At 46.8% G+C, this 22883-nt stretch overlaps 2 protein-coding genes across 2 annotated transcripts in view; both read left to right on the top strand.

Moving 5' to 3' along the window:
* The window catches only part of LOC143291329 (uncharacterized), a 35568-nt gene extending 20428 nt beyond the window's left edge, over positions 1-15140 (top strand). The window contains exon 2 of the mRNA XM_076601199.1: positions 14676-15140. The gene's annotated coding sequence lies outside the window, so the exon portion shown is untranslated. The remainder of the gene's footprint in view (positions 1-14675) is intronic.
* A 2251-nt stretch (positions 15141-17391) lies between these two features.
* LOC143291328 (uncharacterized) lies at positions 17392-21786 on the top strand. Its single transcript, XM_076601198.1, has 2 exons — positions 17392-20234; positions 20269-21786. Exon 1 carries the CDS (start codon positions 17528-17530, stop codon positions 19328-19330), a length of 1803 nt encoding a protein of 600 aa, XP_076457313.1. The 5' UTR covers positions 17392-17527; the 3' UTR covers positions 19331-20234; positions 20269-21786.
* Positions 21787-22883: the final 1097 nt, after the last annotated feature.

Here is a 22883-nt window from a genome sequence, read left to right as displayed (position 1 = left end):
ATGGAAACAAGAACATGCCCAGCATGCACGCCCCTGAAAACGGAGTATGGCTGCCTACATGGCGGGGTAAAAAACGGTCATACACGTAAAAGCCCACTCGTGTGCATACGAGTGAACGCAGAAGAAGAAAGAAGAAGCTAGCTGAATCCCAGAGCGTTGACGCATAGTTAATATGTGATTCAATAAAAGCAAAAAGAATGATTTTCGACAATGCAAATCAAGAAAATTTTTAATTCTGGAAAGCTGATAAATCTTTTTGGATAGGGTTTTGCATAATGACATAATATGACTGGACTAAGATAAGTTGTTGTCAATGGTGACTCCAAGAATTTTATGATTATCAACTTCTTCTATTGGATGACCATTTATGGAAAAGGGTGGAAGGTTGTGTGAAATGTTTTGACGTTTCAGTCTGGTGGTGAGTATGAGACATTTCGTTGTTTTTTTTGGATGGAGACGCATGTGGTTTAAATTGGACCATCTAACTATGTCAATAATGCTTTGTTACAGAGCATAGTACACTTTGTCTATTGTAGTGTGATTTGTATGTATTGTTGTATCGTCTGCAAACATCTCACATAATGCATTGATAAATAGAGGCAAATCATTTATATAAACAGAAAACAATATTGGACCAAGAACTGAACCTTGAGGAACTCCGTAACAGACAGACTGTAAAGAGGATTGAGATTCATTGATAGATACAATTTGTCTTCTGTCTGATAGAAATGAAGATATGAGTTCAAGTGTATTTCCAGAAAAGCCATATAATTTTAGTTTTTTCAAAAGAAGAGTGCGGTCTATCACATCGAATGCCTTCATGAAATCCACCATGAGAACACCAGTAATTTCATTGTTTATATTTGTGAGCCATTTTTCGACTAAGTTAGTGAGTGCTGTATGACAGGAGTGCTTTGACCTGAAACCAGATTGATTTGGATGAAATAATTTGTAGTGATTGAAATGATTCAGGATATGTTTGTTAATGTGTTTTTCTAACGGTTTTGACAATATTGATAAGATTGAAATAGGAAGGGTCTGTACGGTCTCCCGACTTAAAAATGGGTACTACGTTTGCGACTTTAAAAGATTTAGGAATTATCTTTTTTGTGATACATTGGTTATAGACATAAGTAAGTGTTTCGGCAATTATAGGAGCAGATAGTTTTAATATCTTTCCATCTATACCATCAATACCTTTCGAACCTGTTTGCTTTAAGTGGGAAAGAGCATAGTAAACTTCATGTACATCCATAAGAGGGATATCAAGGTGTGATGAAATATTTTTAGTGTTACAAAAGGTTTCGAGAATATCAAGTGATTTAAGAGATGACGTGTTTGTTCCCACTGTTGAGTTAGCTACATTACAAAAATGTGTATTTATGTTTTCTGCTGATACGTCTGTTAGTCGTTGTGGATTGCGTGATATTATGTTTATTATTTAACTGATTTATGGCTTTCCAAATCAATTTATTATTGGATTTTGTGGAAATAAGTTCTAAAAAATAATTCTTTTTTTTCTGAACGTTTCAAAGCATTTACAAGATTACGTTGTTTTCTGAATTCATCTTTCTTACCTTCTGAGAGAGACGAGTCTCTTTCCTAAATCTTATCATCAATGGTTTTAGTCATCCACGGCTGTTTAGGATAGCTTTTGACACGTTTTGTTATGAATGGAGCATGTTTATCATAAACATTAAGAAAATTGTGATACCAAACCTCCAGTGCTTCTTCAGGATTAGAGAACTGATAAACAGCTGACATATTGGAATGTATCAAGTTCTGTAGAAATAAATCCTTATCAAATTGTCTAAAATCTCTATGGTAAACGGTTTTGTGTCTATTTGCAGGAATTTTTACACCTCGTTTGGACCATGTGAAACATATAGGGGAATGGTCACTGCAGCCAAACGTTGGGGAACATACTTCTGTTATGGAGTTTGTAGATGAAGCGTATCTATAAGTGTTTTTGACGTTGCAGTAACTCTCGTAGGTATGTCAATTAACTGCGTTAGGTGGAATGATTCATAAATTTTTGTCCAGTGTTTGTTTGATTTGAGTAAGTCAATATTAAAGTCACCTAATAGTATTATTTCACTTGAAGACAAAGAAGCTTCTTCAATCATCAACATAAACTTGTCTATCCAATCTACATGTTCAGCTGGATTTCTATAGATAAAGCCAAGAAGGATAGGTTTTGATTTCTTAAAGTGTATTTCGATCCATACAGATTCAACTTGATAATTTTCGAGTGATTCAATTCGTTTAAAGTTAATGTTTTGTTGAACATATACAACAAGGCCTGTTTTTCTAGAACATTTCGGATCATTACGAATAATACAATAGCCTGGTAGTCGTAAATCAGAGTCTTGTATATGGTCTGTTAGTCTTGATTCAGCAAATCCGAATATGTGAAATTGTTTTCAGGAGTTTGAAAGGACATGGGATACATCAGCGAGTTTGTTGATGATATGATTAATATTCAGAAAACCTACGTTAAAACCATCGGATATCGGCCAAGTGTTGAGTGTTTTAGTCATTGAACAGAAAAAGTGAATACAACAGTATCAAAGATGACTGTTAATGTTATGATACAATGGTACAATGGAAAGGAGAGAAAAAGACACAAGAAGTACCAGAGGGCACCTCCAAAAGTACACAGTGTGCAATGTACTTAACCACTGATTAAACAACCAAGACACATAGAATACAATCGAATACACCAAGTAATTAGGTCAATTATATATCCAAGTTTTCACCGTCATCAAATAACAAGTCACATAGAATACAATTCAATTTTGCAAGTAATAAGGTCAATAATATTTTCTGCGTCCGCACAACTCACGTGATTTGCGCTGAATATAGTTTTGGTCCGGCAAACTATGACAACCTCAAGTGCATTACGAGATCACGAGTGTGTCCGCAACACACACACACACACACACACACACACACACACACACACACACACACACATATACGCATGAACGTTCACGCGAATGTGCACTTACCGCACCCACGCACTTGTATATGTACATTTGTATACCGGAATGCTATTTATATATAAGTATATGAATATATTATATGTGATTTTGGAATGAGAGGCGGAAAATGGTAAGATGATTGCAGGGGTGGGGGTGCATGTTCTGATATCTGACCAACAGGACGACGATCTTGGTTTTGTTTGAATGGTAAGGAGTAATATTCCCTAGAATTTGGTACTCTCTGGGGGTAGTACTGGGGTGAGACATGTGGAAACGAATTCAGAGGAGAGTCTGATCTGTTGTTGGTATAGATAGACTTCATCCTGACCCCACAACGCTACAAGTCCAGTATCAATAAAGCCAACACAAGGACGTTCCCAGGAGCTGATATCGGCAGCGATCATGATCTTGTCTTGGCAACCTTCAAGCTCAAGCTGAAGTGCAAGCGTTGTCCAAGGAATCCCCGTATCCGCTTTGACCTAGAAAAGCTGAAGGACCCCGAAATCGCGGATGCGTTCCAGGCTCAAGTAGGCGGGAAGTTCGCAGCCCTCAACTTAATGTACATCGACGTAGACACCCTTGCTAACAACATCAAAGAGGTGCTAACTACAACAGCTGAACAAGTTGTGGGAAAGAAGCGAAAAAGGATCCAACCATGGGTGACAAATGAGGTCCTAGATCTGTGTGACAAGCGGCGAGAACTGAGGAAAAAGAAACACTCTAGTAATGAAGCCAGGACGAAGCACCAACACGTGAACAGAGAAGTCAGGATGAAGATGAAGGCAGCCAAAGAAAACTGGATAGAGGAGCAGTGCGAAGAAGTTGAGAAAGGCATGGAAGCAGGGAACAGCAAAAGAGCTGATAGCACCCTCAAGACCCTCACCAAGGCTAGCCAGCCAAGATCAGCTGTCATCGAAGATAAGGATGGCAAGCTACTGATAGATAGCGAAGAAGTCCTGAAGAGGTGGACAGAATACTGTGACGGCCTCTACAACTACCAGCTCAATCCAGACTCATCCATATTGCAGGACAACCCACGATCCACAGACAGTGAGGAAAATCTCCAAGTATTGAAGGAGGAGGTTGAAGCTGCAATACAGAGTCTGAAGCCAGAGAAATCCCCAGGAGTGGACAACGTCCCATCTGAACTTTTGAAGTGCAGAGGGAAGGAGACCACAGAAGCACTAAGAATGCTATGTCAGAAGATCTGGACAGAAAAGAAGTGGCCAACAGAATGGACCCAATCGCTGGTGATTCCTCTACCCAAGAAGGGCAACCTCAAGCAGTGTCAAAATAACAGGACTATAAGCCTGATTAGCCACCCAAGCAAAGTCATGCTCTGCATCATCCTCATCCGATTGAAATCCAAGGCTGAGGAGCTGCTATCAGAAGAACAAGCAGGCTTTAGAAAAGGGCGGAGAACTGTCGAACAAATATTCAACTGTCGAGTCCTCACTGAAAAACATCTACAACACCAAAAGGACATCTTTCACAACTTCATCGACTTCAAGAAGGCATTCGATCGGGTGTGGCACAGCGGCCTCTGGCAAGTACTGAGAGGCTTCAACATTGATGAAGGGCTCATTCAAGTCATCCAGGCCCTCTACGAACATTCCAGCAGCGCAGTGCTCCTCAAGAATCAACAAGGACAGTTCTTTCGGACCACAGTCGGAGTCAGGCAAGGATGCCTATTATCCCCTGTACTTTTCAACATCTTTCTGGAGAGAATCATGCAAGAGGCCCTCGAAGACCACCACACCTCCATCACCATTGGCGGCAGGCCAGTCTGCAATCTTCGTTTCGCAGACGACATCGACCTCATGGGGGGCACTAACACTGAGCTCCAGGATCTAACAAACAGACTTACTACAAGAGCAAGTGCTTACGGCATGGAGGTCAGCACAGAGAAGTCAAAGGTCATGGTCAACAGCACAACTAACATCAGTGCCAACATAACCATGAATGGTGAGCCTTTGGAAGAAGTGACCAGCTTCAAGTACCTGGGAGCAACCCTGTCCAAAGACGGCACCTGCACAGCAGAAATCCGAAATAGGATTAATTCTGCAACGGCAGCGATGGCCAGACTGAACAGGGTATGGAAGAGCAACATCAGATTCCACACAAAATTCCTGCTCTACAAGTCACTAGTGGTCTCCATCCTCTTATATGGATGTGAGACATGGACACTGATGGCAGAAACAGAAAGAAGAATCCAAGCATTCGAAACCAAGAGCTTGAGGAGACTACTACACATCTCCTACAAGGAGCACAAGACCAATGACTATGTGCGGAACCTGGTCAGCAACCTTGTTGGGCCCCAAGAACCACTGCTGGCGACTGTCAAACGACGGAAGATGGCATGGTTTGGCCACGTCATTCGACATAACACCCTCTCCAAAACCATCCTGCAAGGGACTGTAGAGGGAGGGCGCAGATGGGGGCGACAGAGAAAGAGCTGGTCCGACAACGTCAAGGAATGGACCAAAATGACGATGCCAGATCTCCTCACGACAGCTGCCAATAGAACGGCGTGGCGAGCTATGACATCTTCTTCATGTCCCCCCAACGACCCCAGCGGTCGAGGGAATGAGTGAGTGAGATAGGTTTTTATGGGACCTTTGATTTCTCTGTGGGATCCTCTTCGCCACAGGGTTTTGAGATTTTCAGCAAGTCTTGCTGTTCCTCTGGTATTCGTGTGTTTTATACTGCTGTACAGACCTGTGTCTGATGCAAAAGGAAGAAAATTATCAATAAAAGCAATATTGTGGTTTTTACATATTTCTTTTAGATTTAGGTTTGAGGGCGTTATGACATTATTGAAATGATGATTCCCTCTGGCAGGCAAAATGGAGCTGAAAGCTACATGTGTGTGGGGGAAGGTTTTAGAACATAGAATAAAAAGTTCATTCCGTGTTTCTGGGGATACTGGACCTGCGGGACAAGAGTTCACACCAACATGGATGATCACATCCTTTATGTTGGGTGAGACTGGTACAGAAGAAAGCCAGTGATGAAGGTCATCAATAGACATTCCTGCAACACAAAGTTTAAACATGCTTTCTCCACGAAGGGCCAGTCTCTTGTAACATTCTCCTTTTTAATTCCGGTAGCGGACTGGGAGCAGCGCGGGCGTGTGACGAGTGACACAGAGAACGTCCAACTTGACTCCTGGTTCTTTTCCCAACAGGGGTGGTCTTTTGGGGGGAGTTTGGTCACTCAGTTCAGAAGGGGGGGGGGCACAGGTGGGGTTGGGGGGGGGGGGGGAGGATAACCACATTGTCTTGTGTTTTTGACGTAGGATTGATCAAGAGTTGGGACTGTTGGGGTGATGAAGGGAAACCTTTGTAGAGGAAACATTTTCCATGGTCATTACAGTCAAGTCCGTCACAGGAGGTGACAAATGAGGAAGGCCGGAGAAAGAACTTGTGAATGACAGTGGTGTGCATAAAAGTGAGTTTGACAATTCATAAACATTATGGTCCCTTAGAAAACCAAGCACAAGTGTTTTTAGAATTTCACATTCTTCTTTATCCCAAGATGGACAGTTCATTCCTTGACAGAAGTAAAGTTCCACCAGAGCCATGTGTAAAATAAAATGTTATTGTTATACATTTTGTCGATTTATGGAAAACACGAAGAACAGACTTAGAAATAGTTGGTGACGGAGGTACAGTAATAAGAATCGATGCTGGAGTTAGAATAGTCCCGTTTTTGTCGTAGTCATTGCATTGAACAGTTATTTAGTCCTCTTGGATTGCACAGTACCGGCAAAAGGAACAATTTCTCCTAACAGCCAGTTCATCTTTGTCACACGTAAAACGTTTCTGGATGTAATCTCTTGTAGGTTTGAGTTTGGTATCACATGAGTCAGTCTCAGTGTCTGCCATATGTAGTGAATTAAAACAAAACACAGTACTTACAGTCACACATGCTGGTGAAGTCTGTCACAGTGCCGGACCTCGTCGGGTGTTTAGAAACACATGAATCACTATGACTTTATCACGTCATATAAATCCACTGAAAACACATAAATCCACTGAAAGCACATAAATCCACTGAAGGCAAGGACTCCTACAGATCACCGCCACTGACCATACACGAAGGGAGCATTACTTGCTTCAGATTTTAATTGCTTCCACTAGACACAGACACAGACTCAGGCACAGACACAGACACAGGCGAGCTGTGTTTTTTGGTCACCATAACACGAGAGAGAGAGAGAGAGAGAGAGAGTTTCCTAGCCTTGAGGGTGAGTCGTGTTGCAGATTTGTTTTTGTTTTTTTGTTGTTGTTTTTTTAAGTTTGTCAACTTAGTGTTTGGGGCAGCCGGCAAGAAGAGTATTTCCATAATCAAATCTAGATAGGACAAAAGAACAAAGCAATGTCTTTGTGGTTTCTGTGGTTAGATACTGACGAATGGAGCTGATTTGTCGGAGTGCTGCATATGCTGACCTACAAGTGTGGTTGATGTGTATGTCAAGTGTCATGTCATCTGAAAGCATGTACCCTAATTTGCGTGCGGATGCTGAGAAAGGTATGTTTTAGATTCCTACCAGGACAGATGACGGCTTCGGCAAGTTAAAATATGAGCGCTCGTGTGTGTGTGTGTGTGTGTGTGTGTGTGTGTGCGCGCGCGCGCGTCGGTATGTGTGTGTGAATGTATCTACACATGCAAGTGCAACTGAGCGCAGGCAGGCAGGCACGCGCGCGCGCGCGCACACACACACACACACACACACACACACACACACACACACACACACACACACACACACACACTGATGAGATGCTAAAACACAAGCCAAAAAAAAATGTATCGTTTTCCTACACAAAATATATCAGAAATGTTGGATATCTGGAACTGTACCACAGATATGGAAAACATCAATAGTTGTACCAGTTTTAAAAGCAGGAAAAGCTAAACGTAATAAAAATAGCTATAGGCCTATTGCTTTGACCTCGCATGTCAGTAAATTAATGGAAAAAATAGTCCTGTTAAGAATAATAACTTACTGTGAAAAATGCAATATCATTCCAGTGAACCAGGCTGGCTTTAAAAAAGGAAGATAAAAGGTCGAACACCTAGTAAAGATTACAACTCAAATAAAACGTCAGTTTGCCCACAGAAAAAATGTCCTAGCAACGTTTTTTGACGTAAGAAAAGCCTACGATCAGGTTTGGCACAAACGTCTGTTATGCAAACTGAAATCAGTTGGAATATCTGGTAATCTTTATGGGTATATAAAAAGCTTTTTATCTAATAGAATTATTCAAGCAAGGGTGGGAACACATTATTCTTTGCCACATGAACTTGACATTGGAATTCCACAGGGCTCAGTTATAGCCCTTGTTCTCTTGAATATTCTTAATCAGGATTTCCCAAAGGCATTGTCAAATCATGTAGTTTTAGTACAGTATGCTGATGATATATGTATGTGGATGGGTGTCAGTCTAAAAAAAGTCAACCCCACAAAAAGCACAGAATTACATACGTCGTTTGTATCAATCTATCTTGATAACCTTGGTAACTATATGTTTGAAAATGGTTAAACTTTGTCGACTGAAAAAACATGTATGATGGTGTTTAATTCAGGTGGTAACCCATCTAGTGATTATAAACAGGTGGTGAAGCTTTTGGGTGTTTATCTTACTTCAAAGCTGACATGGAACATTCACTTCGACTACATCTTAACAGAGGCAAGGAAAAGTATCAATTTTATGAAAATTATAAGCCGCTTACACTGGGGAATGGATACAAAAACATGCCCCTTGTAAGCTCTATGATAGCCTATGCATAAGAAATATTTTTCAGTGCACCTACATATCTATTACAAAAGATTCAAAGTGTAGATTATAAGGCCATCAAAATTGTCCTCGGAGTGCCGTCCCATGCATCCAACCAGGAAACATACAAAACAGCCGGAATTTTTCCCTTAAACGAACATCGTGAGTTAGCAACAGCAAAATTCACTGTGAGATACACTTCAATGACCAAAAATTTCATTGCTGATGAACTGAGAGTAAGATCTGACATTGATTTTCCTAAAAGAGCAAAAGCCATTTCATCACAAGAAACAGTTGCAACTTACGTTTCAAATTTGTTAAAAGAATATGATGGTAACATGAAAGAGTTACCTGCAAAACCACATCATACCCCTGTTCCTTTTAGGGAAATGTTGAAAGCAAATTTTGATATAAGTTATTCTGAAACAAAAAAGGAAGAAAACATCAATATCACGACAAGTACTGCCAGAATTCATATAGCAGAAAAATATCAGAATCATCTCCAAATATTTACAGATGGATCTGTTCTTGATGACAAAAATGCTGGTGCGGCTCTCTATATTTCTGCCTTTATAGTTGAAAACAATTACTTTATTGGAAAACATCTTTCCATATTCACAGCTGAGCTAATTGCTATTCATATCATGGCCTGGCTTCGCTGACGAAGATCTAGGAAGGGCGTTGTCCACGTCTGATGCAGGCACGCTCATGGCTGACAAGGCCAATGCGGGAAAAGCAGAGTCGGCCGCAGCGGTTGCAAGGGAAAGTCTGGTCTGAGTTCGCGGCTGCAGCGTCGTGGTTCTTCCTCCTTCTGCGTTTGTCCTCAAGGCTGGCCCTGCGGTTGTTTTCGAAGGAGGAGACAGCTTGGTGGATGGTGCGTCGCCAGGTCTCTCGATCAGCGGCTACTGCGGACCACTGGCGATGGTCAATGTGACAGGCACCGAGAGCTTTCTTCAAGGAGTCTTTGTATCTCTTCTTGGGTGCTCCTCTGTCACGGTGGCCAGTGGACAGTTCGCCATACAGCGCGATCTTGGGCAGGCGGTGGTCCTCCATCCTGGACACGTGCCCTGCCCAACGTAGCTGGGTCTTTAGCAGCACTGCCTCGATGCTGATAGTCTTTGCCTGCTCCAGGACCTCGACATTTGTGATGTAGTCACTCCAGTGGATGCTGAGGATGGTGCGAAGGCAGCGCTGGTGGAAGCGATCAAGCAGTCGTATGTGGTGCTGGTAGGTGACCCAAGTTTCGGAGCCATACAACAAGGTGGGCAGTACAACAGCTCTGTACACGCTGATCTTTGTGTCTTTCTTCAGGTGTTTGTTGTTCCACACTCTGTTGTACAGCCTGCCGAATGCGCTGTTTGCCTTTGCAAGTCTGTTGTCGATCTCCTTGTCGATCTTGGCGTCAGACGAGATGGTGCAGCCTAGGTAGCTGAACTGGTGGACCGACTTCAGCTCTGTCTCACCGATGTTGATGTGAGGAGCGTGGAATTCTTCCTGTGGGGCAGGCTGGTGGAGAACTTCCGTCTTTTTCAGACTGACTTCTAGGCCGAAGAGCTGCGCAGCCTCTGCGAAGCAGGACGTTATACGCTGCAGGGCCGCTTCTGTATGGGCGACGAGGGCAGCATCGTCGGCAAACAGAAGCTCTCTGATGAGTTGCTCCAGTGTCTTGGTGTGGGCCTGTAGCCGCCTCAGGTTGAATAGGCTGCCATCAGTGCGGTATCTGATGAAGATACCGTCATCGTCGCCAAGATCTTCAGTGGCCTGTTGGAGCATCATGCTGAAGAAGATCGTGAAGAGGGTCGGCGCGAGGACACAACCTTGTTTCACTCCATTTCCAATTGGGAAGGGCTCCGAAAGGTCGTTGCTGTGTCTGACCTGTCCACGCTGTTCCTCATGTAGTTGGATGACCATGCTGAGGAATTTTGGGGGGCATCCTAGACGTTTCATGATCTCCCACAGACCTTTTCTGCTCACGGTGTCGAAAGCTTTCGTGAGATCGACGAATGTCGCATACAGTCCTTTGTTCTGTTCCCGACATTTTTCTTGTAGCTGTCTGAGAACGAAGACCATGTCAGTGGTGCCTCTGTTGGCTCTAAAGCCACACTGACTCTCTGGGAGATGTTCTTCGGCGATAGTAGGCACCAGCCGATTTAGGAGGACTCTGGCGAGGATCTTGCCTGCGATGGAGAGCAGAGTTATCCCCCTGTAGTTGGAGCAGTCCGACTTTTCTCCCTTGTTTTTATACAGGGTGATGATGACTGCGTCACGGAGGTCCTGTGGTAGTTTGCCTTGCTCCCAGCAGCAGACAAAGAGGTTGTGGAGTTTGGAGTGTAGTGCTGGGCCTCCATTCTTCCACGCCTCCGGCGGAATTCCGTCAACCCCTGCTGCCTTGCCACATTTCAGCTGTTCAATGGCCTTGACAGTCTCTTCTAGGGTTGGTAGCTCGTCCAGTTGTAATTTCACTGGCTGTTGTGGGATGCGGAGAATTGCCGAGTCTTGAACCGTGCGGTTGGCGCTGAAGAGGGCCTGGAAATGTTCCGACCACCTGTTCAGGATCGACGTCTTGTCTGTGAAGAGCGCCTGGCCGTCTGCGCTGCGCAAAGGACTCTGGACCTGGTATGAGGGACCGTACACCGCCTTCAAGGCTTCGTATAAGCCCCGGTAGTCACCAGTGTCTGCACAAAGCTGAGCCCTCTCTGCCAGGTTGGTCCACCACCCATTTTGAATCTCACGAAGCTTGCGCTGGAGGTTGCTGCATATGAGCCGGAAGGTTGCTTTCTTCACCGGACAAGACGGTTGTGCAAGGTGAGCCTGGTGGGCTGATCTCTTCTTCGCCAGCAATTCTTGGATCTCCTGGTTGTTTTCGTCAAACCAGTCCTTGTTCTTTTTCGACGAGAACCCTAGGACTTCTTCAGAGGACTGCAGGATGGCTGATTTCAGCTGTGCCCATAGTGCTTCTGGAGAGGGGTCTGTGGGGCAACTGGGGTCTTCAAGTTTGTCCTGAAGCTTCGCCTGGAATTCAGCTTTCACTTCAGCTGACTGAAAGTTGCCGACCTGGAATTTCTTCCTAGGAGCTCCTCCTTTCTTTGGTTTGGGCTTGAAGTGGAGCCTGAGCTTGCTGCGGACGAGGCGGTGGTCAGTATGACACTCCGCGCTGGGCATCACTCGGGTGTGTAGGACGTCTCGTACGTCTCTCTGGCGCATCAGGATGTAATCAATGAGGTGCCAATGTTTGGACCGAGGATGCATCCACGTTGTCTTCAGGCTGTCCTTCTGCTGGAAAATGGTGTTGGTGATGGTAAACTGCTGCTCTGCACAGAACTCGAGAAGAAGGCGCCCATTGTCGTTGCAATTACCAACGCCATGCTTGCCAAGGACTCCTTTCCAGGCTTCTGAATCTTGGCCAACTCTGGCATTGAAGTCGCCAAGGATGATGACCTTGTCGTCAGCAGGGGTGTTCTGAACGAGGTTGCGCAGATCAGTGTAAAACTTGACCTTTTCTGTGGGGTCCGCTTGGAGGGTTGGAGCGTACACGCTGAACAGAGTGGCATGCTGTTTGTTCCGTAGTGGGAGGCGCATGGACATAATTCGGTCTGAGTGTCCTGTTGGCAGGTTTTCAAGCTTGGAGGCAATGGTGCTCCTGACCATAAAGCCTACGCCATAAAGGCGTCTCTCGGTCTCTGGCTTGCCTGACCAGTAGAGGGTGTACCCAGCGCCGTGTTCCTGGAGGCTGCCTTTCCCTGCAAAGCGGACTTCGCTGACGGCAGCAATGTCAATGTTCAGTCTCTGAAGTTCGTGTGCGACTAGAGCGGAACGCCTTTCTGGGTGGTTGCTGTCTGCAGAGTCACGCATGGTTCGGATGTTCCAGCATGCTACCTGTAGTCCTTTTGCACCTAATTGTGAGGCAGGTGCCGGCCTTTTCTTCTCTATTGTTGTTCGACCGCGTTTGGAGATGCCCGTTGACCGCGGCTAGCCAACTGGGGGGTATGGAGATGAGCATTTGTTTGGACCACCTTTTCTAGGCCCCTCTCCGTTCAACAATCAGGCGACCAATATCCTGAACCGCCTGCATGCAGGATTGGAACTGCGGCTTCCAGTGACATCTTCCACCTGCCGTTTTCGCCCCTTTCCCATCGCTACAGGGCTTGGAATAGTTGGTGGCGCGGACGTGGACGTGTCCTTCAAGCCTGCGCAATGGAATTTTTAGGTGGAGTGCAGTGTGCGCAGTACTGGCCCCACCCTTTACACCCGTGGTTCATCTGCCATAGCCTAGCAAGCTGGGACGGTGACAGTGAGGTCCTCAGGTCGTAGGTTTTATATCAGACTGTCCTTGTCCTAGCCTCTGGCTCAAAAACCTTCCTCGGAGGCACGGGGGCGCGGCTACTGAAAGTCGGGACATGGCCATGGACCCAGGGTCAATGCATGTCGAGACTGTCCTGCATTCCTTAGCACTTCATGGGTTTTACTTCAGACTTTTCCTTGTCTTAGATGGACTGCCTTCCCGGGCTGTCGAGCTCCATCTGCCCGCATGTGACAGGTAGCACAGGGTTACATGGTACCTGTATTATACAAGCTCTGAACTACTCAGTGAGCCATCAAATAGTTTATTTTCGAAAACAGCATTCTTTGTTGATTCCAAATCAGTACTTTATGCTCTAGAATTATTTAGCCTTGAATCAAGACCTGACTTAGTTATTGAGGCAAATCATTTGGTACATTGTTTGAAGATTAAATGGACTGAGGTCAGTTTTTGTTGGGTGTCTTCTTTTGTGGGCATTCTTGGCAATGAAACTGCTGATAAAGCAGCTAAAAGAGGAGCACAAGATTCAGAAAAAATGACAAAAATACATGTCCGTCTTTCCGTAAAAGAGACATACACTTTGTTAGAAAAATCAGCTGGGGTCGATTTCATAACCGATGGAAGGAAAAGTTTTTAAAATATAAAGGGACATTATTCCCCGAGAACATTATTAAAGAAAAGATACCGAATCCATCAGCATGCTATACAAGATTAATAACCTCTACTTTCTTCCGTATAAAATTTGATGCGCTGAAGACAAAGTATAGTAAAAATGTTACATGCATCTGTGGTAAGCAGTTCAGCTTGCATCATTGTTTGTTTCAATGTCAGCAGTTACGTACCTTCTTGCCCAAGTATTTCAAAGAGAACAACGACTCTGCTGATGATTTTTCGAAAGTTATTTCTGACGACGTTCTTACGGTCGAACTTTCACAGGCATTAGTTCATAGCCCGATTACTACATTCCTTTAATGTTCTTCATGTTGTGTTAATGGTTTTCTGATTATTATTATCATTATTGAACTGTTACTGTTAAATGTTATTGCATGTTAGGTATGCATATGCATTTTTTGGTAGATTTCTACCTTTTCTTTCCTTTTCTTCCCCCCCCCCTGCCCCCCGCCCCTCCCATCCCCTGTTTTTTTGTTGTTGTTGTTTTTTTTGGGGGGTTGTTTTGTTTTGTTTTTTGGGGTTTTTTTTCGTTGTTGTTATTTTTTGGTTTTGTTTTTTATCTTAATCGTCTAATATCACTGATAGTGAAAAGATGCTAAACTAAAGAACGAACACACACCAGCACGCATACACACACAAAAGGCAGATCCGCATGTAAATACAGACAAAATGAGGAGAGAGAGAGAGACAGAGAGAGAGAAAGAGAGAGAGAGAGGGGGGAGGGAGTGACAGTCACAGACAGAGACACAGAGAGAGAGACAGAGACAGAGAAAAATGTTAGACACAGACAGAGACAGAGAGAGAGAGACAGAGAAAAATATCACACACAGATAGTCACAGGCAGACGGAATGACGGACAGACAGACAGAAAGACAGACAAACAAGGACAGACAGACAGCGATTGGTTTGTTCAAAGCACTGTTTCTGCTCTGACAGGTGACTGCCCTTGCGGTGCCACTGCCAGACGGTATATCAACACGCCCCCAACCCCCACTCAACCCCCACTTACATTTTCTCCACCCCCTCCCATCCCCTCCCTCCTATACGTTCCTCCCCGCCCTGGTCCCCCATTTCAGCGCCCAGAGAGCTATCGTGGACCCCAGAAGGCACAGGGAGGGAAGGCTGACAGTGTAGGCACAGGGAAGAGGGAAGGCTGACAGTGTAGGCACAGGGAAGAGGGAAGGCTGACAGTGTAGGCACAGGGAGGGAAGAGGGAAGGCTGACAGTGTAGGCACAGGGAGGGAAGAGGGAAGGCTGACAGTGTAGGCACAGGGAGGGAAGGCTGACAGTGTAGGCACAGGGAAGAGGGAAGGCTGACAGTGTAGGCACAGGGAGGGAAGAGGGAAGGCTGACAGTGTAGGCACAGGGAAGAGGGAAGGCTGACAGTGTAGGCACAGGGAGGGAAGAGGGAAGGCTAACAGTGTAGGCACAGGGAAGAGGGAAGGCTGACAGTGTAGGCACAGGGAGGGAAGAGGGAAGGCTGACAGTGTAGGCACAGGGAGGGAAGAGGGAAGGCTGACAGTGTAGGCACAGGGAAGAGGGAAGGCTGACAGTGTAGGCACAGGGAAGAGGGAAGGCTGACAGTGTAGGCACAGGGAGGGAAGAGGGAAGGCTGACAGTGTAGGCACAGGGAGGGAAGAGGGAAGGCTGACAGTGTAGGCACAGGGAGGGAAGGCTGACAGTGTAGGCACAGGGAAGAGGGAAGGCTGACAGTGTAGGCACAGGGAGGGAAGAGGGAAGGCTGACAGTGTAGGCACAGGGAAGAGGGAAGGCTGACAGTGTAGGCACAGGGAGGGAAGAGGGAAGGCTAACAGTGTAGGCACAGGGAAGAGGGAAGGCTGACAGTGTAGGCACAGGGAGGGAAGAGGGAAGGCTGACAGTGTAGGCACAGGGAGGGAAGAGGGAAGGCTGACAGTGTAGGCACAGGGAGGGAAGAGGGAAGGCTGACAGTGTAGGCACAGGGAGGGAAGAGGGAAGGCTGACAGTGTAGGCACAGGGAGGGAAGAGGGAAGGTGACAGTGTAGGCACAGGGAGGGAAGGCTGACAGTGTAGGCACAGGGAGGGAAGAGGGAAGGCTAACAGTGTAGGCACAGGGAAGAGGGAAGGCTGACAGTGTAGGCACAGGGAGGAAAGAGGGAAGGCTGACAGTGTAGGCACAGGGAAGAGGGAAGGCTAACAGTGTAGGCACAGGGAAGAGGGAAGGCTGACAGTGTAGGCACAGGGAGGAAAGAGGGAAGGCTGACAGTGTAGGCACAGGGAGGGAAGAGGGAAGGCTGACAGTGTAGACACAGGGAAGAGGGAAGGCTGACAGTGTAGGCACAGGGAGAGAAGAGGGAAGCTGACAGTGTAGACACAGGGAAGAGGGAAGGCTGGCAGTGTAGGCACAGGGAGGGAGGGGGGACGCTGACAGTGTAGGCACAGGGAGGGAAAAGGGAAGGCTGACAGTGTAGACACAGGGAAGAGGGAAGGCTGACAGTGTAGGCACAGGGAGGGAGGGGGGACGCTGACAGTGTAGACACAGGGAGGGAAAAGGGAAGGCTGACAGTGTAGGCACAGGGAGGGAAAAGGGAAGGCTGACAGTGTAGGCACAGGGAGGGAAGAGGGAAGCTGACAGTGTAGGCACAGGGAAGAGGGAAGGCTGACAGTGTAGGCACAGGGAGGGAAGGCTGACAGTGTAGGCACAGGGAAGAGGGAAGGCTGACAGTGTAGGCACAGGGAGGGAAGGCTGACAGTGTAGACACAGGGAGGGAAGAGGGAAGGCTGACAGTGTAGACACAGGGAGGGAAGGCTGACAGTGTAGGCACAGGGAGGGAAGAGGGAAGCTGACAGTGTAGGCACAGGGAGGGAAGAGGGAAGCTGACAGTGTATACACAGGGAAGAGGGAAGGCTGACAGTGTAGGCACAGGGAGAGAAGAGGGAAGCTGACAGTGTAGACACAGGGAGGGAAGAGGGAAGGCTGACAGTGTAGACACAGGGAAGAGGGAAGGCTGACAGTGTAGGCACAGGGAGGGAAAAGGGAAGGCTGACAGTGTAGGCACAGGGAGGGAAGAGGGAAGCTGACAGTGTAGGCACAGGGAGGGAAAAGGGAAGGCTGACAGTGTAGGCACAGGGAGGGAAGAGGGAAGCTGACAGTGTAGGCACAGGGAGGGAAGAGGGAAGCTGACAGTGTAGGCACAGGGAGGGAAAAGGGAAGGCTGACAGTGTAGGCACAGGGAGGGAAGAGGGGAAGCTGACAGTGTAGGTACAGGAAGAGGGAAGCTGACAGTGTAGACACAGGGAAGAGGGAAGGCTGACAGTGTAGGCACAGGGAGGGAAGAGGGAAGCTGACAGTGTAGGCACAGGGAGGGAAGAGGGAAGCTGACAGTGTAGGCACAGGGAGGGAAGAGGGGAAGCTGACAGTGTAGGCACAGGGAAGAGGGAAGGCTGACAGTGTAGGCACAGGGAGGGAAGAGGGAAGGCTGACAGTGTAGGCACAGGGAGGGAAGAGGGAAGGCTGACAGTGTAGACACAGGGAGGGAAGAGGGGAAGCTGACAGTGTAGGCACAGGGAGGGAAGAGGGAAGGCTGACAGTGTAGGCACAGGGAGGGAAGAGGGGAAGCTGACAGTGTAGGCACAGGGAGGGAAGAGGGGAAGCTGACAGTGTAGGCACAGGGAGGGAAGAGGGGAAGCTGACAGTGTAGGCACAGGGAGGGAAGAGGGGAAGCTGACAGTGTAGACACAGGGAGGGAAGAGGGGAAGCTGACAGTGTAGGCACAGGGAGGGAAGAGGGGAAGCTGACAGTCAGAAGGATGGATGGAGGTCCCGGTTCTACCCCCTGCCCCAATCAGTCCCTGACCCACATCAGCCCCTCTCAGTTCCTGGAACAGCAGAACGTTCAGTTCCTGTTCTCCCTCGCCCCAACCCTCTGCTACACCATCATCCTGATGGCCTGTGGTGTGCTGGGCAACACCTTGGTGTTCCTGGTGTACTACCACAGGTTCAAACCCGGCGTGACCAGAACGTACATCCTGGCCATGAGTGTCTGTGACCTGATGACTAACGTGCTATCCCTGCCGGCAGACATCGTGGAGGTCCGCTTCCACAACACGTTCGACCAGCGCTGGCTGTGCAAGGCGGTCCGCACCGGGAAGAGCTTCCTGAGCTTTCTGTCCGCCTCTCTCCTGGTGGCCGTGGCCTTGGACCGACACCGCACCATCTGCAGGCCTCGGGCCACGCCACCCAGGGTCACCAACGTCTACGTCATCGTGGCGGTGAGCGCGGCGCTGTCCCTGGCTGTCACCCTGCCCTACACTGTCCTGACGGGGCGGAGGTCGCTCCACTTCCCCCACACCAACCTCACCGGATCCCGCTGCTCCATCGATGATGTGTACGCCGGTTCCCTGTTCCTGTTCGCCTACAACGTGGTGACGGGCGTGGTGTTCCTGGTCTGCATGGTCCTCATGGTGCTGTCCTACGTGCGCATAGCGCGGCAGCTGTGGCTGCACAAGACTCGAACCCCGGTCACTGGAACAGCTCCAGGGCTGCGCAGAACTGGGTCCTCCGTGCACAACACCCACACCTACATTGACGAGGAGACGTGTGTCGGTCTGCCTCATCTCTCTGCCTCAGCTTCCCCTCACCGTGATGAGGAGACGTGTACTGATGATTCGGCTTCCCCTCACCATGATGAGGAGACGTGTACTGATGACTCGGCTTCCCCTCATCACGATGAGGAAACGTGTACTGATGACTCGGCGTGCCCTCACCATGATGAGGAGACGTGTCTTGACCTGCCTCACCTCTCTGCCTCTGCTTCCCCTCACCATGATGAGGAGACGTGTACTGATGACTCGGCTTCCCCTCACCATGATGAGGAGACGTGTACTGATGACTCGGCTTCCCCTCACCATGATGAGGAGACGTGTACTGATGACTCTGCGTACCCTCACCATGACACGACGCCCACGTCCAAATCGTGCACAGCTGTGCCCCCTGCTGACTGCCCCAGTGAGTGTTTTTCTGAGCCAGCAGCCAACTCTGCAGCAGGTGATCTCTGTAGTGGCCTGTCCTCGTTCTGTCAGGTCAGCCATCAGACCAGCATGCCCAGCACAGCGCTGATGACTGAAAACGCCAAGTGCCTTGGAAGCCCAGCTGTGGCTCTGACAGAAATGACTCACTCTCCGTCTGACAGCCACCCCGGTTACAATGACACGGGGACCTCCGATCTAAAGCAGTCTGGCCCCACGTCACGCTCCCGTGAGGTTCTGTCCCGGATCCGCCGAACGGCCAGTGATGCCAGATCCTTCCTCACCCGTCACAAGCCCACCCAGAAAGCCCGCGGATCCGTAAAGAAGATCCCGACCCGCACCACCCTGATGATGTTCGTGCTGACCGTTGTCTTCATCGTCAACTACCTGCCCTACCTGCTGCTGGTGTCCCTGCGCTCTCGCCTGGGCATGGAGGTGCTGGTGGCAGGCCTGGGGCTGAACGGCTACCACATTGCTCTCAGGTCCTACTTCATCAACAGCGCCGTCAACCCGCTCGTCTACAGCTTCTGCTCTGCCCGCTTCAGACAGGAATGCAGACGTCTTTGTGGATGCAAGAGATGTTAGGTTTTGGTGAAAGGTTTAGTGCTAGAGATGTTAAGTGTTGGTGAAAGGTTTAGTGCTAGAGATGTTGGGTTTTGGTGAAAGGTTTAGTGCTAGAGATGTTAAGTTTTGGTGAAAGGTTTAGTGCAAGAGATGTTAGGTGTTGGTGAAAGTTTTAGCGCTAGAGATGTTAGGTGTTGGTGAAAGGTTTAGTGCTAGAGATGTTAAGTTTTGGTGAAATGTTTAGTGCTAAAAATGTGAAGTTTTGGTGAAAAATGTTGTGCTAGAGATATTAGGTGTCAGTGAAAGTTTTAATGCAAGAGATGTGAAGTTTTGGTGTAAGGTTTAGTGCTAGAGATGTTAGGTTTTGGTAAAAGGGTTAGTGCTAGAGATGTTAGGTTTTGGTAAAAGGGTTAGTGCTACAGATATTAGGCGTTGGTAAAAGGGTTAGTGCTAGAGATGTTAGGCGTTGGTAAAAGGTTTAGTGCTAGAGATGTTAGGTTTTGGTAAAAGGGTTAGTGCTAGAGATGTTCATTCATTCATTTTGCCCATCGCTCCTGGTGGAGCATAGGCCATCGACGATGCTAGGCGTTGGTAAAAGGGTTAGTGCTAGAGATGTTAGGCGTTGGTGAAAGGTTTAGTGCTAGAGATGTTGGGTTTTGGTGAAAGGTTAAGTGCTATAGATGTTAGGTTTTGGTGAAAGGTTTAGTGCTAGAGATGTTAGGTTTTGGTGAAAGGTTTAGTGCTAGAGATGTTGGGTGTTGGTGAAAGATTTAGTGCTAGAGATGTTAGGTTTTGGTGAGAGGTTTAGTGCTAGAGATGTTGGGTGTTGGTGAAAGATTTAGTGCTAGAGATGTTGGGTGTTGGTGAAAGATTTAGTGCTAGAGATGTTAGGTTTTGGTGAAAGGTTTAGTGCTAGAGATGTTGGGTGTTGGTGAAAGATTTAGTGCTAGAGATGTTAGGTTTTGGTGAAAGGTTTAGTGCTAGAGATGTTGGGTGTTGGTGAAAGGTTTAGTGCTAGAGATGTTAGGTTTTGGTGAAAGGTTTAGTGCTAGAGATGTTGGGTGTTGGTGAAAGGTTTAGTGCTAGAGATGTTAGGTTTTGGTGAAAGGTTTAGTGCTAGAGATGTTGGGTGTTGGTGAAAGATTTAGTGCTAGAGATGTTAGGTTTTGGTGAAAGGTTTAGTGCTAGAGATGTTGGGTGTTGGTGAAAGGTTTAGTGCTAGAGATGTTAGGTTTTGGTGAAAGGTTTAGTGCTAGAGATGTTGGGTGTTGGTGAAAGGTTTAGTGCTAGAGATGTTGGGTGTTGGTGAAAGATTTAGTGCTAGAGATGTTATGTTTTGGTGAAAGGTTTAGTGCTAGAGATGTTGGGTGTTGGTGAAAGGCTTAGTGCTAGCTTCAGCCTTCTCTGTGTCGGCCAGTCTGTGTGATCAGACACACTGATTTTCCAATGAATATTTGAATCAGCCGTTCTGTGGTTGAGCGTGTCTGATTTTGAATATTACAGTGACCGGTGATCCAAAGCAATTGATTTGAATATCACAATGACCTGTACTTCCACTGACTGATTTAAATACTACATTGGCCAGTGGTTCCACGAGATTCCACGTTTCAACATCAATATCACACTAACCAGCGATTCCGCATGTCTGTGTTGAATATGACAATGACCTGTGTCCCCTTTCACTGATATGAATAATTCACTGACCAGTTATTCCACTGGGCTGGTTTGAATTTTACAATGACATGTAGTTCCACAGATTTATATATTACATTACCAGATATTCCACTGGGCTGGTTTGAATTTTACAATGACATGTAGTTCCACAGATTTATATATTACATTACCAGATATTCCACTGGGCTGGTTTGAATATTACAATGACATGTAGTTCCACAGATTTTCAGTAACTCACAGACCAGTGGTTCCGTGCGGCTGGCTTGAACATCACCATGACCGGTGGTCTCGTGTCCTGAAGTCACGGAAAGAGTTTGATGACTGCGCAAGTTTATTAAACCCACTGCATTCGCCAGAACACTGCTTTATGTGTTATAATGAAATGCAACACGAACTGTTCTCCATCATGGAAATAACTTCCCACAGGGAAATAACCAGTCCATCAGCTTAGAGAAACACACACACACACACACACACACACACACACACACACGCACACACGTATATATATATATATATATCTATATATATATATCTATATATATATATACATACACACACACACATAGAGAGAGAGAGAGAGGAATGTATATGTATATATATCCCTTTCCTTATCGCTACCTGCCCACAACAGTAACACGCATCACAGCGTGTGAACGTTAATACAATCAAGATGTACTTCATGAGACAATGCAATTTAACATGATGACATAATGATGTATGACTGGATTTTGACAATTTGTCGTTCGAATGCTTCATCATACTTGAATACCCCCAAGGAAAGCAATGACCTAATAAAACACAAAGAGAAAAGAATGAGTTTTGGTTGGTTCTACAGGAGTGAGTGCTGTGTACACCAGTTCCGACAGTTGGTCTGAGCCTGCCACTGTGGGGTTTTGTGCTTTTTTTTGTTGGTTTTTTTGTGTTTTGTTTTGTTCTTTGTTTTTTGTTTTGGTTGTTGTTTTTTTGTTTGTTTTTGTCCCACAGCGCTGGTTGAACGTCAAAACAGAATGTCTGAAACGCATGCAGATTATTCAGACCTGTGAAGACCCATGATACTCCAGTCAGCACAGCTGGTGACCGTCAAGTCCCATGATGCCTCAGTTAACATGTCTGACGACTGAATTCCCGTGATGCCTCAGTTACCATGTCTGACGACTGAATTCCCGTGATGCCTCAGTTACCATGTCTGACGACTGAATTCCCATGATGCCTCAGTTAACATGTCTGACGACTGAATTCCCGTGATGCCTCAGTTAACATGTCTGATGACTGAATTCCCGTGATGCCTCAGTTAACATGTCTGATGACTGAATTCCCGTGATGCCTCAGTTACCAGATGACTGAATTCCCGTGATGCCTCAGTTAACATGTCTGATGACTGAATTCCCGTGATGCCTCAGTTAACATGTCTGATGACTGAATTCCCGTGATGCCTCAGTTACCATGTCTGACGACTGAATTCCCGTGATGCCTCAGTTACCAGATGACTGAATTCCCGTGATGCCTCAGTTACCATGTCTGACGACTGAATTCCCGTGATGTCTCAGTTACCAGATGACTGAATTCCCATGATGCCTCAGTTACCATGTCTGACGACTGAATTCCCGTGATGCCTCAGTTACCATGTCTGACGACTGAATTCCCGTGATGCCTCAGTTACCAGATGACTGAATTCCCGTGATGCCTCAGTTACCATGTCTGACGACTGAATTCCCGTGATGCCTCAGTTAACATGTCTGACGACTGTCAGCTCTGGGGATACTTCACAGGTCATTACACACCACCATCTTTAATGGCCACGGACCGTACAACGTGACCTCAATGGCGTCAGTCTGTCAGTCAATACACACCACCATCTTTAATGGCCACGGACCCGTACAACGTGATTTCAATGGTG

This window comes from Babylonia areolata, chromosome 16 (genome assembly GCF_041734735.1).
Source record: "Babylonia areolata isolate BAREFJ2019XMU chromosome 16, ASM4173473v1, whole genome shotgun sequence".
In the NCBI taxonomy this organism is placed as follows: domain Eukaryota; kingdom Metazoa; phylum Mollusca; class Gastropoda; order Neogastropoda; family Buccinidae; genus Babylonia; species Babylonia areolata.
This window is presented reverse-complemented; position numbering and strand designations above follow the sequence as displayed.

Bases quoted from the DNA above. Each gene is read 5' to 3' on its own strand.
- LOC143291328 (XM_076601198.1), top strand. From the start codon at position 17,528: ATGGATGGAGGTCCCGGTTCTACCCCCTGCCCCAATCAGTCCCTGACC.